This window comes from Pseudorasbora parva, chromosome 9, assembly GCF_024679245.1.
Source record: "Pseudorasbora parva isolate DD20220531a chromosome 9, ASM2467924v1, whole genome shotgun sequence".
NCBI classification, from domain to species: domain Eukaryota; kingdom Metazoa; phylum Chordata; class Actinopteri; order Cypriniformes; family Gobionidae; genus Pseudorasbora; species Pseudorasbora parva.
In genome coordinates, this window is record NC_090180.1 from 39,328,878 (window position 1) to 39,346,811 (window position 17,934).

The following is a 17,934-nucleotide window of genomic DNA, read 5'->3' on the forward strand; positions in this document are numbered from 1 at the left end:
TATCTTTGTGGGTCAGAATGTTTTATAATGGAATGTAAGGTCTTTATACACTGCCCGGCCAAAACAAAAAAAATCGCTGTTTGGATTTAAAATAGGCAAGTGGTTAAGAGTCTATGACTGGATCATTATTGCTGTGATTATGTTTTTAGCATGTTATATGTTTGGCTAAAGTTCTAACTCTTTTTGATGGAGTGTGTAGCTTTTCATTTCTTAAACAACCATGTGGGAATATGCATCATGGCCATATTTCAGGATGACAGGATTCCTCAGGCTCAAACTGAAAGAATGGGAGGATGAAGGACATGAATTGGCACCTCAGACCTTCATTCATTGAAAGTCTTTGGGATGTTCTGGAGGTGACTTGATAGAGTGCTGGCCTCTTGGATTGTCAATAAAGATCATGACCAAAATATTGTGCACTTCTTGTGCTGGAAATAACATAACTTTTATTTCCATCAAGCGGTGCATCAGTTTTTGGTCAAACAGCCAATATGTTGTTTTACCAATGATCTTTATTGCGCAGCTAATAGTGTTTAAGAGAGTTGTGTCATGTCACTGCTACATCTGACTGGTTGTCTGTTACTGAATAAACAGCACTTTGGGACTTTGTAGACATTCTGAGGAATACATTTTGAGGCGTTAAAAGATTCAAACAAAATTATGCAAGGCCTATTTTAAATACTAAAAAAGTTCTATGATAATGTTCTGATTAAACATTTGTGATGCATTGATAAATATTTTGTATTAAAGGGTAAATAACCTTGAGTACCTATAGAGTAGTATCGTGTCCTTCATATCTCAGAAGAGTCTTAAGTTTTATCATATTTATTAAAGACCGATACGCTGTACCGATTATTTCCGAAAACAGCCGAGCTTGTGCAGGCATGCAGTAGGTGGAGCTAAAGAGTCACAAGCTCTCTCACACACACACACACACACACACACAATAAAGCATGTCATTTTTAGTGGACAACTTTTGATTCACTATGCATTTGAGCTGTATATGCACTTACAAGTGCCAACAAAACACATTTCCACATTTGATGCAGACAGTTTCACTCACCACCTGTGGTTTCGACTCATGACTGGGAACAAACTGCATCAACTGTTTCCTTAACACTGGGTTATTTGGGAAGTTGAACAACGTTATCTTTCCTTCACAACCAGAAACACACTTCTTTAGTGACATTGTTGATTTTGTGGTCTAAAAACAAAATGACTGCACTGCGGAAGGCTTCCATAACCTGAACAAAGCCCTTTGGCCACATTTACACTACAGGTCTTGATGCACAATTCTGATTTGGTGACTATATCTGATATTTTGGACGACACACTTCTTTTAAAAGTGATCCCATATCCCTTTTACACTTAAAATGCATTTAAACTACACTGGCGAAACAGCCCAAGACGTTCTTAACCAGAAAGGGAAGTAAAAGGAAGTATCGGTACATAGTTATCATAGCTATCATAATCCGGTGTACTGTATATTGCGTACGTGAGTTTTTGTTGTAGATGGCTATTGCTGCGCGTTTAGCTAGAATGCCATACAAAACCAACCCATAGGGCCACTGAATCTGCATTAACGACAACAGTTGGGGCAACAGCCTTAGTCCAAATGGGTTGTTTTTTGGCGTATACATTCCACGACATTGCACACTCGTACTATTTATACGCATTTATGTGTGATCGGGTTGAGCTCTTACAGGTTGTTGGCCTTGTTTGTTTCGTTGCTTCTATTGCTCTCCCCTTTTTTGTAAGTCGCTTTGGATATAAGCGTCTGCTAAATGATTAAATGTAAATTGTAAATGTAAAATGGCGCAATATGCAATGGATACAGACAAAATGATTATTCAATGTTTTGCTTTCCGCACTTTTCCACACATCTTTAAAGGTCAGCAAAACATTTCCCTCATAAGTCGGGAAATAAAAGAGGAGAGCCCTTGATGGCAGTTCGTGTCTATCTGAGTTGACGTCATTCGTCTCAATGACGTACAACTTGCATTTACTGGGGAATATCCGATTTGGCCGCTTATATGGCAGACGGGAATGCACGTATCCGATTCATATCGGATTTATTACCACATATAAGTGAGGCCTGAATCCGATCTGAGGATATGCATTTTTTTCCTACTTACATGTTCACGTCATATCTGATCTGTGCCACATGAGGGGGGAAAAAATTTGGAATTGGGTTACTTGAACCATGTGTAAACGGGGCCTTTGATGGACGGGCTCTTGCTCTCGCTCTGGTTGATGTGTGCACACGCTCATCCGGTAGAAGTGCCCATACAAGGAATTCCGCCCTTTATGATGTCATATGGAGACTTTACAAAACATATTTGAATCCTGAAGGAGTGTATTTGAAAGATATCGAAAAACTTTGTCATACGTTCAACTCGTTTTTTTATTTTGTTCATGTTAAGCATGAGAATGCAACTCTTCAACAGTTTAAATAAGTCAGAATGCATGAAATAGCATTTGACCCCCCCCCCATATGAAATAAACACATTATTATATTATTATCATTAGTTTGATGCAAGTCAATCTTCTTACTAATGTAAGTCCCTTCTAGAGGAGGAGCCTCACTCTTGACACGACCCACCCAAACCACACAACCCTTTAGTTTGTATTTCCTGTGTTTGTGAGGTGTGAGACTAGACTGCTGCAGTCTGAACTACCAGAAAATACCTTTTCACACGCCTCACACTCTCAAGTACAAACCGTTTTGAATTAGTTTTGTGTGCCGTTTCAGAAACACATTCTTCAAATGCTTACAGGACTATTAAGGTGTACTGTAACCTGGAGTGTAACTCAAGACATCAGGAAAGGTTGATCATATAAACATTTACATCATAAACACACATCTCTTCAAAGAGCCTTAGGAGCATGCGTTAAGGTAAGTAACCAAGCTCTTTGTTTCATTTATTTATTTACACATTTTAAAACTGCCAAGAAATCTTGTGACATTTTATTGTGCAAGTTGTTGATTTGTTTGTACATGTGTGTCAGACCAAAATTGTTCAAGGCAAACTATTACAATGTAGATCATATCATGCTGATATGGCTTTATTTTGACATGTAGCCTATAATTGTGTGTGTGAGTGTGTGCGCGCATACATGTATTTGAATATAAATCTGATTAACAGTAACAAGTAAAAACCTTTCTTGGGGCTGCTTTTTCTTCTCAATATCTTTTTGTTATCAAAGTAAATGATTAACTGTCTCTTTTAATGTTCTGAGTCAGAGACACTCCTTTCTACCAATCCTTTTTTTTTTTTAAACGGCAACCTAGTTTTGGTACAAAGGATTATATATTTTTTAATCCATTATATATATATATATATATATATATATATATATATATATATATATATATATATATATATATATATATATATATATATATATATATATATATATATATATATTAAGTTATATGAACAGTGCAGTTTGCCAAAGAGTTATATTAGCGATTACTCTTTCTTCCTTGTGTGTTTCTGTATAATTTATGAGGTTCTTCTACATTTAGATGGATATGAGGGTGCTGTTAATATCAGCTCTACTAGGATTTGTCTCTCACATCCGAGCAAAAACAGGTAAAACAAGTCGACAACAACGCAGCTACTTTCTGTAGCCTCAGGGGACATTCCTTTAATGTTTAGGTTTATGAGTTTATCTAGTAATATAGTGGGAATAAATATACAAAGAAAAGTACTTTCTAAAGTTATTCTTCAAAAGAGTTTTTGGCTTTTCTTTTCATAATGCTTTAGTCACTGGGAAACTATGATTTAATAATCTCACGAAACATTGTAAAATGTTAGATCTTGTCTTCTAAAGTTGTTGTTGTGTGTGTGTGTGTGTGTGTGTGTGTATGTGTTTTACACTCAGAGAGCAATGTATGCACTTCTGCAACTGCCAAAACATGTGGAGAGTGTATTCAGATCGGGCCACAGTGTGTGTGGTGCAAAGATCCTGTAAGTTATCTTGTCTACAACATTTGATTGTCAGCTTCTCGTCTGACTCTGGAAGATGATCCGAGTCTTACCGGAACATGTGAACTTAGCAAGTCTCTGCTTGCATTTTAACAGGATTTCAAATTTTCACGCTGTGATGATAAGGAGTCTCTAGAAAAGGCTGGGTGCGCTGTAGTCGACATAGAAAACCCTCGAGGAAATGTCACCATCGACAAGAACAAACCTGTCACAAACCGTAAAACTGAGGGAGGAGCGAATCTGAGGCCTGAAGAGATCACCCAGATTCAGCCGCAGAAACTCACTCTTAACCTTCGATCAGGTATGGACCTGGAAACCACAAAAACATCACAGGATGTGTTGTGAAATATCAGGACAAGTTTGTTCAAATTTACATTTCTGTCATCATTACTCACCTTCATCTTCCAAAGCTGTATGACTTTCCTCTATGGAAAACAAAAGGAGAATTTCTGAAAAATATATTTGCAAATTTACCAGTAGCCTGACAAGCCAGACCCACATTAGGATGTTTGGTCTGGGAACTCACCATTGACAGGGCTCAATCCGAGGGGCGGGATAAACGGTTGTCTTTCAAACTCCCTCTGCACACGACATCATAGCTCTACAACCAACCAGAGCAACGTGAAGCAGAGCTCGTTGAAAGATTAAACTTTCGCCGTATCCGGTCGGCAAAACTCCGAACACATCTTCCCTTTTTAAGAATGACTTCAGTGCCGTTCTTTGTTCTTTTCTCACAGAAAAGCTTAACTCCAAGTCTTCCAGAGTCACGGCCAAATCCGATTTGAAAGACCGCCGTTCGCCAGCTTCTGTGTTTACTAGTAGTACGCGGTGTTTACTAGTAGTACGCGTGGGCGGGGCTTAACATGATGGTAGAGTTGTGGAGATTCCACAACTCTACCATCATGTTAAGCCCCGCCCACCGACTCTATACACAATGTGATTGGCCTGACCAGAGTTTGGTTTTTCCAGCTCACAAGTCTATGGAGAGTTGCTAGACTACACTAAATACAATTTTCTGCCGCTAGGATGCATCTAGATTTTTAGGCTAGTGAATGAGGCCTGTAAATGAAAAATGAGCAAACAAGGCACCATGAAAGTGCTAGATATTTGGTCCATGTGACGTATAAATCTTCTTCCAAGTTTTCTAAAACCATGTTAGCTTTATAAAAGAAACAGGCAGAAATGGATGCTGCCTTCACATGCTATCGGAATTATCCTAAATATGACATAAATAGTCTTATGGACATGGACACCTTTTAATGTCATATTTTCCATTAGGAAGCTCTGGGATAATTTCGAGTGTCTTTCTTCTGCTAAACACAAAAAGAAGATATTTTAAAGAATGTTGGTAACCAGACAGCTGACGGAAGCCATTGATTTTTTTTTTTGTGAACTATCCCTTTAAAGCTTTTTTAAAATTTGTAATATTGTTTCAGTGGCTAAACTGAATGGAGATCTGTTACATTTCTCAAATTTAAAACAGAATCAGCAACATGAATGATTACCTGATTAAGCAGTAATCAGGGAGCAGGAGTTAAGGCACAGGATAGAATAAAGCCTGTACCATGAAGCCGGTTTAGCTGGCTAGCCAGATATTTTTAAGCTTAGTTTGTGCCAATCCTGGGTTTTAGGCACTATTAATGTGGTTTGGCTTTTAGCTGTTGATCTCCATAGTAACTTACGCTGCACGGCTAACCTGCTCCAGGGCAGGTTATGTTCTGTATAAGAGATCTTAGCAAAAGGTTTTTAAAGACTAAAGCGTGTTGCTTTTAACAATGCTTATTTATAATATTAATTTAAAGAATTTAGATTAAAATTTAGATAATTATTATACCCTTAATCAATTACACATGTATAATTTTAGTTAATCAATCATTAATAGGTACTTAGTTAAAAAAATATATAAATAGCCTATAAGGTCATATAAGCTTTTAAAATCAATCAATAAAGCTATAAAAAAATTACATGTAAGCTTAAATGTTCAACTTTGAAAAAGAGGAACAGAGCTAAAAAAAAAAAAGATGATGCCTGCTTGCATTTTTTTTGAGAATGTATAGAAAAATGTATTCTTTTACACTTTTTAATGTGTCTAATTACAGTCAGTAACAATACAAATAAAACGCAAATAATAAGCATGCAAAATAAAGGAACAGAGAAATAATAAAGTAGTTATTTGAAAGTTGTTGTTTGAAATTGTCAGGTCAGTTGGTTAAACACACAAGACTTCTGTATAGGGTGCACTTGTGTTTTCAGTCTAATGAGGAAGCATCGATAAAATTATATTACTGAGAAGTGCACATGCAAAACCAAACTGGGCGTTTACCAATCAGTGGCCCATTTTAAACTACAATGGTTGTTTTTTTAACCATTTTCAACAGACTTGCTAAAACTATGAAGGCCCACCCTTAAACTACCGGGGGAGTGGATTAGAGCAAATCGGGTAAAGTGACTGAAAATTCCCAACATGGTTTGAAAAAGCCGCACTGATTGGAAACACCCATTAGTGTTCTGCAGAGATACACGCCTGCAGTATCGTGTGCTCATCCACTAAAAATCACTTTTAGTTCAATGTCACTGTGTGCTGTCGACTTTCATCAGAATTTCAATGCTGATCCAACATACTTGATATAAACATTGACATTTCAATCTCAACCAAAATGAAGGTTTGGATCAAAACCAAACATTTTATTAATGTGATCATGGTATCTGGGTTTCTGCTGGTTGAAACTCTCTTAACATCCTGATAGCAATCAATAAAAGTCTTTAAGTATTAAAATATATACATATATCTTCTGTGGCAGTTACAGGGCCGAATTTTTTTTTTCCGTCCAATCATTGCATTCGGTCTGAATGATACGCTATTCTACCTGTCAACATGTATTTCCATACCGCACCCTGTTCTCGCAGACATAATAATAATAATAGATTTTATTTATAATGCACTTTTCATTCCGAAGAATCTCAAAATGCTACAGTGTAAAAGGGAAAATAACAAAAATGAATGATTGAATAGTAAAAGATAAAACAAACCTGACATTACATAGCATCATGGCTATCTAGAATTGTAGACAGACCCACTGAGAGTGGCAAAAACAAACAATAGCTGCCTTATACAGTTTCTCTGGACCAAAACAACAAGCTTATGCTGCGTTCAAGCCATGTCGTAACCGGTGACGTTCTACCCGGAGCTGGTCGAGTCCTCAAACGAAGTGTGTCTGTCGACGCTATCAATGCTGAAATGAATCTGCAGCAGTCTTGCGGTACGACTAGAGCTCTGAAAGTTGTTCACGTTCGTTGTTATTGTAATGTCTTGTGCTTCGAGACATGAGCAACTTTTGCACCGTCTCTCGTCGCTTTGCAGACGCTGCTGTGTGTGTTGTGAATGTGTTTTGAAGGAGGCTTGGCTTTAGAGAGCGCTCTAAAGAGAGGATGGGATATTATGCTTTCAAAAGTAAGCGTGCTATTGCTATCATGTCTGAAATTGCCTACCCCCTAATGACTCAAATTTCTGTCTGTTTGACCCACAGAGCTATTGTATAACGTCAGAAGATATGTAATTTTATGCACAAGTTGAATGGATGTCTTTCCAAATATTTTGTTATTGTTGTTTTGGCATTCCTAATTCACTTTCATAAGCCTAAGAAAAGATTACTCAGGATTTATGTTTTGTGTTCTGATGCTGCATGAGCAAGAAAATGTTCATGAAGGTGAATAAATGATGACAGAATTTTACTAATAAGTGTACTACTTCTTTATTAATTTTGTAAACATAGTAGAAGTCTCAGTTTACCTAAATATTTAACAAATTGCTCGTAGGATTCATAACATATTTTACCATTGTAGGGGTAAAAAAACGTAGGAAAGAAGTAAAAAACATTTAATGATTATTTAAGCACGCAGGAAAATTGGCATGTGAATGAGCAACATAGATATTTCTTTTTCTCTCTCGTCTTTGTCACTCTACAGGCGAACCGCAGAAGTTTACGCTCATGTTCAAGAGGGCAGAGGATTATCCAATCGATCTGTACTTCCTGATGGACCTCAGTGACTCTATGCGAAGTAATCTTGAGAATGTCAAGAACCTGGGTGCTGACCTTGCCAAGGAGATGCGGCACATCACTAAAGACCTGCGGATCGGTTAGGAGGACACACATGCTCACGTTCACACCTGCATCATTTTACAACTGTTAAATCATCTGCTAACTCTCGCCCGCAGGTTTTGGTTCATTCTTGGAGAAGCTCGCTATGCCTTTCATTCTGATGACGCCAAAGTATCTGGTGAACCCGTGTTTTCCAAACGACTGCACAGCCCCCTTCAGCTACAAAAATGTCCTGAGCTTGACCAACGACAGTACATTGTTCACCAAGGAAGTCAGCAAACAGAAAACCTCTGGAAACCTGGACTCTCCGGAGGCAGGATTTGATGCAATCATGCAAGCTGTTGTCTGCACGGTGGGTCGGGTTCAACATTCCATAAATGCCACAGAACTACGGGCAAAGTCCCCAGTACATGTTAGCACATGCAGTGTTGTACGTGCCCTGTGAATGGCTGTCTGCACAACTATGTTCTTTTTTGTTACAATAAAATCGTTTTTCAAATGGCAAATGCTTCCAGTTTAGAAATCCTACAGTTAAATGCAATATTTTCTGATAATGTATACATGAAATGAGTACATCACCACATATATACTGGTTCTGACTGTAGCCTGAGGGTTCTGATTTAATTTCCCATCACTTACCATGTTGTCAATGTGTAACTGAGTGTTTTTAAAATAAGAAACACGCTCATTCTAATCATTCTTATTGAGTCACAGGGATCAGCATGCATTAGCTGCTGAACAAGTTCGGGCAAAACCTGACCATTTGATGTTGTCCTGTCTGCTGTGTTTTTTTCAGAAAGAGATCGGCTGGAGGAACGTCACTCGCCTCCTGGTGTTTTCTACGGACGCTGGATTCCATTTTGCTGGAGATGGAAAACTGGGTGGCATTGTCCGTCCAAATGATGGGAAATGTCATCTTGACAAAAATATGTACACCATGAGCACTCACTTTGTAAGTGAGTTTTACAGACAGACAGACGGACGGACGGACGGGTGGATGGATGGATGGATGGATGGATGGATGGATGGATGGATGGATGGATGGATGGATGGATGGATAAATAGACAGACAGACAGACAGACAGACAGACATCTGGACATGTCAGAATGTCTTTCATTTGATTTATTTTTTGCAGGACTACCCCAGCATCTCTCAGCTGGTAGACACACTGAGTGACAACAACATTCAGACCATCTTTGCAGTGACTGAGCCATTCCGGGCTCTTTATCAGGTGTGTGCATGCTGATTGCAACAACATCATGTTTATCCATCTCATTATATAAGCATCTGTTTTAACTCAGATTGTAGTCTGTTCTGATTCACGGTGTATGTGTGTGTGTGTGTGTGTGTGTGTGCACAATAGGAGCTTTCTGCTCTGATCCCTAAATCAACAGTGGGGACACTGTCTGCCTCCTCTACCAATGTCATCCAGCTCATCATTGACGCCTATAATGTAAGTTCTAGTTATGTATCAAATGTCTATCAAGTGGTTGGCTGTGGTCAGCTCTAGTTCCTTTTGTGGTTTAAAAGAAAAGAAACTAAAACTGCTCTTATTTTTTACTTACAGAGGAATTCACTTCACAGACAGTTCTGATATTTTAAAGATGTTCATAATTCATAATCGCAAAATGCGACCAGCAGTGGCCGGTTGCATAAACCTATAAGATTATTACACGTTACATTTTTTTTCTTTAAGACTGTTTAGGTAAGTTACATGATAAGATTGACTAATTTTGTCCCTGACTAACTGCTAGTGGGTCATACTAGAACTTAAAGGGTTACCCAAAAATGAAAATTCCTTACTCTACTTACCCTCATGTCATTCGACACCCGTAAGACCTCCGTTCATCTTCGGAACACAAATGAAGATATTTATGTTGAAATCTGATGGCTCAGACAGGCCTTCATTGACACCAATCTTCCTCTCTCAAGACCCATAAAAGGCACTAAAGATGTCGCTACAAAGCCCATCTCACTACAGTGGTTCTATAATAATTTTATGAAGCGACGAGAATAGTTTTTGTGCGCAAAATAAATAAATAAAGACTTATATAGTGATGAGTCGGTTTCAAAACAAAGTTTCGAACGGTTATGAATCAGCGTATTGATTCATGATTTGGCCCATCACTATAAGACAGGCCTTCATTGACACCAATGTCATTTCCTCTCTCAAGACCCATAAAAGGCACTAAAGACGTCGCTACAAAGCCCATCTCACTACAGTGATTATACAAGAATTTCATGAGGTGACAAGAATAGTTTTTGTGCGCAAAAAAAAAAAACTACAAAAAAATGACTTATATAGTGATGGCCTGTTTAAAAGCACTGCTTCCTGAACCCTCTGAGCTCAATGAATCAGTGTAATGATTCATGATTCGGATGAAAGTCATTGCAGAAATCATGCGACTTTGGCGATCCAAACCACTGATTCGATAGACTGATTCATATACTGGCACAAAGCTTTACGAAGCAGTGTTTTGAAATGGGCCTTTGCTATAAAAGTTTTTTTTTTGTTTTTTTGCGCACAAAAACTATTCTTGTCTATTCTAATCAGCCTCATGTCATTCTAAACCCATATGACTGACTTTCTTCTGTGGAAAACAAAAGTAGATACTTTGAAGTATTGAATTTCAAAATGCTTGAAGATATTCATAAAGGTTTAAAATAATGATGAGGCTAAGTAAACAGAATTGCCAAGAGTGAACTATTTTATTTTCCCAGCATTAATATACTCTCTTGTTTAATTCTGTCTACCAGTCTTTGTCAGCAGAGGTCATTCTGGAGCACACCAGGCTACCTCCTGGTGTGTCTATCTCCTACGTCTCCCACTGCAAGAATGGAGTGAGCAGAAAAGATGAAAGTGGGCAAACGTGCTCTAACATCTCTATTGGGGATGAGGTGAGTGAAGCCATCTCAACTTGTCCGTGCATGTAAAGTAACTAACTGGAACTAACTGTGGCTCAAGACCTCGTCGCTCTTTCCATATAGCAGCAGACTTCTAACTCATTCCTGTCACCAATGCTCTTCTAATTCTAGTTTGCATAATTCTAGGACACGTTCTATTTGAGACGGAGTAGTTGCAGATGCTAGGATAATTTTCTTCTAATTTTAAATATAGCCAACCTGACTTCTCTGAGAAGCAGAGGAGCTTCAGCAACACCCAATGAAATTGCGAAAGGAAAGACTGGGAGAGGAAATTCTAACTATCTTTGTTTTCCGTTCTGTGCAAATCAGTGTGAAAACTCCATGTTGCACTATTTCAATGCAGATAAGCTGATACAGTGATTCATAGTTTTTATTTGCAAAAACATACATTTGACAGTATATTACTGTATAATTACATGATGTGATGTTAACCATTTAGGTGAGCTAAGTAACCAAGGTAGCTTGCAGTTAACCAATTACAGGTTGTTGAAAGATAATTTAAAGTATAATGCACAACTTTCTTCCCTCCCTCAAATCCTATAACAAATCCTTCCATCGTGGGTCAAAATGACCCAAAGCCCTAAAAGTATACCTTTTTTTTGTCCACAAAGCTTACATAATTGTATGATTATATTCTTTTCTATTTTTAATGTATTTTTGAAGATTTTTTAATTTCTTTAAATTACTAGATTTAATCAATAAATAATATAATTTAAGCACATTCTTCACATTCTTACAACTTAAATTCAAATAACTCTCCAATACATGCATAAACTAGCTCAAACGTTCACATTTTGAGTCAGTTTAGTCTCTGTCGACCTCTTGTGGAAATAAATTAATATAACATGATATTTCATGACTTTTGCCACTAGATGTCCTTATAGCTCCATATGGAGCAAATTCACACTTCCACTGCGTCCTAAAGTCAGTTCTTGATTTTATCTCTCCAGTATGTATTCAGATACACATGTAGACGTTATAAAATCATTTTTGGTTAAGTTTTAGGAGTTTTAATTTTGAGGATTTTTAGATTTTTCTATGCAGCATTTGCATTCCTTGCATTCCATTCTTTCCTAATGGGTTCAAATGATTTGAGAGGGAAGAATTTATTACTATTTTTATTACAACCCAGTAATAAAAAACTTCACAAATCCAGTATTTTTTTGTGTATTTGTGTATTTTTCAAACTCCCTCTGCACGAGATAGGATAGCGCTACACCAACCAGAGCAACGAAGGTGAAACAGCTTGTTGATAGATTAAACATTCACCGTATCCGGTCGGCTAAACTCCGAACACATCTTCCCTTTTTAAGAATGACTTCAGTGCCGTTCTTTGTTCTTTTCTCAGAGAAAAGCTTAACTCCAAGTCTTCCAGAATCGCAGTCACCGCTGATTCGTAAGACCGCCGCCGTTCGCCAGTTTCTGTGTTTACTAGAAGCACGCAAACGCAACTCGGCCGTCGTCATTATGGCCCCGTCCACAGACTCTATACACGATGTGATTGGCCCGTCCAGATTGTGAGGAATACAGCTCAGAATGGTATTGAGAGTTCCTAGACGACACTTGCGGGCAGATTAAATTTGCTGCCGCTAGGGTGCGTCTAGATTTCTAGGCTAGTATTTGTGGATCAAGTGTGACAAAAGTCTTAAGGTCTTTCTTGCACCATTCTGATGAACACTCAATAAAAAAGCTTCTGTCTTCTTCTGTACACAAGGCCTTTGCATTGTAAATAATGTCACAAATAAAAGTTTTCCCTGTACACCCTGCTATTTCTATTCCCTTAAATAATATGCCACCTGATATACTTAAAACGTGTTATGCCCCATAGGTGAAATTTGATATAGAAATCACGGCTAAAGGTTGTCCATCTAATGGTAATTCAGAGACGATAAAGATCAAACCGCTGGGCTTCAACGAAGAGGTGGAGGTTGTCCTCAACTTCATCTGCAAATGTGAGTGTCACAAAGACGGGATCCCAAACAGCCCATCATGTCACTTCGGCAACGGTACTCTGGAGTGTGGCATATGCAGGTTTGAGAAGCTGTCACTCTCTCTCATATGCAAATGCAGATAACTATGACAATCATCCTGATTCTATGTTTTATTCTCATATCAGGTGCAATGAAGGCCGATTAGGCCGATTATGTGAGTGCAGCCAAAATGAGGTTGAATCAGACGATTTGGATGCAAACTGTCGTGTAGGAAAAGAAACAGAGGTCTGCAGCAACAATGGAGTATGTCTCTGTGGAACATGCGAGTGTAAGAAAAGAGACAACCCTGAGGAGAGATACAGCGGAAAGTTCTGCGAGTGCGACAACTTCAGCTGCGACCGCTCCAACAATAAGCTCTGTGGAGGTGAATTCTCTCTTTTATTTTACCTTATTTATTGATCACAACTGTAATGTTGTAAATGAATTCTGCCATTTTTATTCTAAAATGCATACACACTTCTTCTAAAATAAAAACATAGAACACTTTTAACATCATTATAAAATTGCATTTGAATCCCATTTTATCAACAGCGTATACTTTATCAAATTAGAAATGTATATTTCTAACATTTATTTCGTTTTTTCTTAGTAAATAGCAACCATTTTTATTTCATGTTGACATTTAATGACTAAAAGCTAAAAGGACTAAAAGCTGCTGCATTTGCTTAAACACCGCAAATAAATATTTTCTTATTCAGTATTATTGATTTCCAGTGCAAATATCTAAACGTTCTTAAAACAGATATATTAGCTGGATATGCAAAATGACTTAAATTGGCAGATATTGATTATGTGGAAAATATATTTACATTTTTACATTTACATTTATGCATTTGGCAGACGCTTTTATCCAAAGCGACTTACATTGTATTCAAGGTACACATTTTACATTTTTGTCAAGTCTTGGACGATAATATATATATATATAAATATAAATATATAAAATATATATATATATAAATATATAAAATGTCACTGTGAACTTTCAACTTAAAGGTTAAAGGCTTGTCCACGTTTAAACTGATAATCGTTTGCTCTACTCGCGTTTTCCCCATTAACTCCAGTCACGCAGCAGCCCTTCTGCCACACAGCCCCAGCTGAGGGGGCGTGTTCCGGTGGGAAAGTGACGTCGATGCATACCCTCTATAATTCTGTCCAGGCGTTTCGTTTGCAATGACGTAAGAAGGAAGCACGTGAAGCACACGGCAGTTTTCTGGGCCTGGTGTCTATAAAAGCTTTTCTTTGACTAACAAGGAAGTTTTCAGCTCTGAAACTTACAGGATATTCTTATATTACCATGACCTTTTATATATCAAAAATTCAAGGGAAAGTTGATTCCTCAAATCATCACCCCTATAAGATAGATTTATCACCATGGCATTCTTTTCCCCACAGGTCATGGTCGATGTGAATGCAAAAAGTGTATTTGTGATGCTAACTACACCGGTAGTGCGTGCGACTGCTCTCTGGATACCTCCACCTGTCTGGCCAGCAACAAACAGATCTGTAACGGTCGGGGGAAATGCGAGTGTGGCGCATGTAAATGTACAGACCCAAAGTTTGAGGGCCCGAAATGTGAAATCTGCCCAACCTGCTCCAGAATTTGCACTGAGCGCAAGTGAGTAATCAGCAGAACACTTGCTAATGAGGTTAATTTTACCCAGTGGGCTGAATTGGGTCCATTTTTTGCATCTGAATAACTTTTCTGCAAATTTCAGTGGTGCTCTAAAACGGATTTAATCTCAGCTAGCAGCACTAAATACATTCCTGTGTGTTTTCCTTCAAGGGATTGTGTTGAGTGCAGACAGTTTGGTATGGGTAGCAAGAAACACACATGTGAGAAAGAATGCAGCAACTTCAGTGTTATACCAGTGAACAAAAAGGAGGATCTTCCTCAGGCCATCAACCAGCCCCACATCAATCACTGCAAAGAGCGGGACCCTAATGACTGCTGGTTCTTCTTCACCTACGCTACCAAGAACGACGACAAGATTGAGGTCCATGTGGCTGAAGAGAAAGGTAAATGATAAACAAATAGTGCCAAGTACTAGTGTTAGGGGTTAACAGCTTATGACCCATGACCAGTAGTGAAGAAATGAAAACAGAGTCAGGATTGAAATTAATTAAAAGAAAAATTCACTTAAGAATAGTTTGCAGTTTCAAGAGCAGAAGCCAGCTTCAAGTCTCACAAGGAGTTCGTAGGCCGCGCTCCCTCTCTCATCGTACATACAATTGTCCCAACAGTTATACCGTTTTCAAGGTCTTATCCACGTCATTACTGCAATGTGGACGGTTCTGATTGGCTCAGAGACAATGCACAGTCATGGTAAATTACCACTCGAGTCAGTTTTTTTGATGCATGTTTCCATAGACTTGTCACTTGTTGACGCTTTCACCCCTGGAATTAGGCCCGTAGTGACCTTCCAGATCTGGAGCAGGCGCCAGCTTGCCCAGAACAACAAATCCACCCATCTGTAAGGGTACCTATTGTACACCATTCTCAACACTGATCTGTAACATAGAATATTGCACACATACAGATACACATTCTCTCCAAGGTTGGAGCTGATTAAGCTCCAGTTCTAACCAAAACATACTGATAACATGTGCTTTCTTTCAGTGAGAGGGACACACAATAGTACAGGTATAGTATATACCTGTATATACACAATAGTTTAGTGTTTCAGTAAAAGGAAATATAAAAGGAATAAAATATAATAAATTAAATGAAAGACAAATCCATATTTCATATCTGGAAGCTGGGCTAAGTGAGTAAACGCTGTTACTACACTCCTGACATGTTAGGGGTGTGTGATGCCTCAAAAATTCAAACACACGACCTTGTGGCACGTGTTTAGTGACACATTACACATCTCTAGGCCAGACCCTCAGTCACTCCTCAGAGACCAAATATATACTTTAAAAAACAAGAAACTAAAAGCAAAATCATAACTGGATAGAATCATTATAATAATATAGGAAGGTAAATATTTATTAAAATTTTGATTATGAAGTTAATTAGAATATAAATATATACGGGTATATTGAAGCAGCAGTGGATTTCAGAATTCTCCTTTCATTAGTATGAAATTTCACTCATTTCACTCAAGATATAGGCTACTGTATGTCACAATAGAGAAGAAAAGACTTCTGCTTCATCCTGGCATCATTTCTTATTTCATAGTATAATTGATAAGTAAGTTTTACCTTATATCCCATAATGCTTTGTGTCTGTGTTGACAGAGTGTCCTTCTGGCCCTGACATAATCCCCATCGTAGCGGGTGTGGTCGCAGGAATTGTTCTGATTGGTTTGGCGCTTCTGCTCATCTGGAAGCTGATCATGATTATTCATGATCGTAGAGAGTTCGCTAAATTTGAGAAAGAGAAGATGAATGCCAAATGGGACACGGTATACAAATCTAATTTATTTGGTGATTTTGCAAATAAAACATTTTTGGGGGTTCATGCTGTATATGCTATGGGAAGAATATTGGGATAATGCTCATGCTTGTATGATATTTTTGTTCTGTTTAGGGTGAGAACCCCATCTACAAGAGTGCTGTGACAACTGTGGTGAATCCCCAATATGAGAAAAATTGATGGATCTTCTGTATGGATTGCAGCAGTGGTTCTCAGCTGGTCTTGATTCAGGAACCAGATTTTACATGTGACTTCATACAGTACCATAAACTGTATTTAATGTAGTCTGGGTCATTTGACTTTGGACCAAAATACACTCAGATGCCAACAACAAATTTTTCCTTTTAAAATTTGATTTAAAAAAAATTATTTTGCATTTTGCCATGCGCATTTAGCATTGTTTTTTTCCCCTCTGTCCACTTCTCAATCAAACGCATTTTTTGGGGTCACAACCTACCAGCTAAGAACTGATGTATAAGCTAGTTTCCCATCGCTTGGTTATTGTCTTTATGTTTATATGTAAATATTAAATTCCTCCTTTTCTGTGCTCTGGCTCAGAAATTCCATAATCTCACAAGAAGACACATCCATTGACTACTTATTTTGATACTTTCTGTAAAGCCAATAAAACAGTGTTTTACTAAATACACTCTTTAATTTCTTGTGCAGGTGGTTTTTTTTTTCATGCTAATCTATGTCTTGTTGTATTTGGGGTAGGGGCAAGAAAGACAAAACAAGAGAAAAACTGTAATTTTCATACCGAATTTTCATACCCATAGGACGTGAAAAACAATGCGCTCAATCAGCTCACTTGTTCAGTAGTCAGGGCTTGACTAATGTCCTACTCCTAATCAGTGCCCTGACTACTGAACTAGGGAGCTGACTGAGACGCCCGCAATATGTGACAAAAGAAGTAAGCCTAGACTATGTCCGTATTCACAGCACACAGTATAAAAGAGTACGGAAAAAGTACCCAGATTTACTTCTTATTCCAGCTAGATTCTAAAGTGTGCATATGATGGACACTTTACTATCCCATCAGACCACAGGAGAGGATTTCTGAATGACAGGGAAGCAAAGCAACTGGTTGGTCACATGATAATGACATTGTGGGGAATCTAGTGTCGGGATTACATACTACACATTAATACTAACATACTTTTTGTTTTTCATGAAGTAATTACTAATTAAAAATAAGTAGGCCTACATACTCAAGAGATTTTGGCAGCCATTCTTAGTGTGAACAGGTCTTTACATTGCAAAAACGTTGGTAAAGCAAACAGATTTAATGGAATAAATGGCATAGAACTAGTAAAGGCCAGATGGTTATTCAAATTTGACTCAGATTTCCACCAAAGCAGACTCCAAATGGAACATTTTAAACAGTTTTGTTTTTGGTTGTTGTTTTGTGTATTGATATTCTTGACAAATTTAAACCCTGCTAACACAAAGTATTTACACCGTATTTAAAGTATTACTTAATACCGAGACGTTGTCATATTGA

At 37.9% G+C, this 17,934-nt stretch overlaps 1 protein-coding gene across 1 annotated transcript; it reads left to right on the plus strand.

Moving 5' to 3' along the window:
* Positions 1 to 2,643: 2,643 nt before the first annotated feature.
* Positions 2,644 to 17,076, plus strand: LOC137089104 (integrin beta-1-like). The gene is made up of 16 exons (XM_067452567.1): positions 2,644 to 2,896; positions 3,530 to 3,596; positions 3,889 to 3,974; positions 4,089 to 4,293; positions 7,959 to 8,129; positions 8,209 to 8,444; positions 8,889 to 9,044; positions 9,229 to 9,324; positions 9,457 to 9,546; positions 10,851 to 10,991; positions 12,847 to 13,049; positions 13,135 to 13,373; positions 14,405 to 14,627; positions 14,796 to 15,028; positions 16,253 to 16,419; positions 16,545 to 17,076. The coding sequence occupies exons 2-16, from the start codon at positions 3,530 to 3,532 to the stop codon at positions 16,608 to 16,610; spliced, it is 2,379 nt and encodes a 792-aa protein (XP_067308668.1). The 5' UTR covers positions 2,644 to 2,896; the 3' UTR covers positions 16,611 to 17,076.
* Positions 17,077 to 17,934: the final 858 nt, after the last annotated feature.

Coding starts and splice junctions, on each gene's coding strand:
- LOC137089104 (XM_067452567.1), top strand. CDS start 3,530: ATGGATATGAGGGTGCTGTTAATATCAGCTCTACTAGGATTTGTCTCT. Junction 8,130..8,208: donor CACTAAAGACCTGCGGATCG/GTTAGGAGGACA, acceptor TCTCGCCCGCAG/GTTTTGGTTCATTCTTGGAG. Junction 13,050..13,134: donor CTGGAGTGTGGCATATGCAG/GTTTGAGAAGCT, acceptor TTCTCATATCAG/GTGCAATGAAGGCCGATTAG.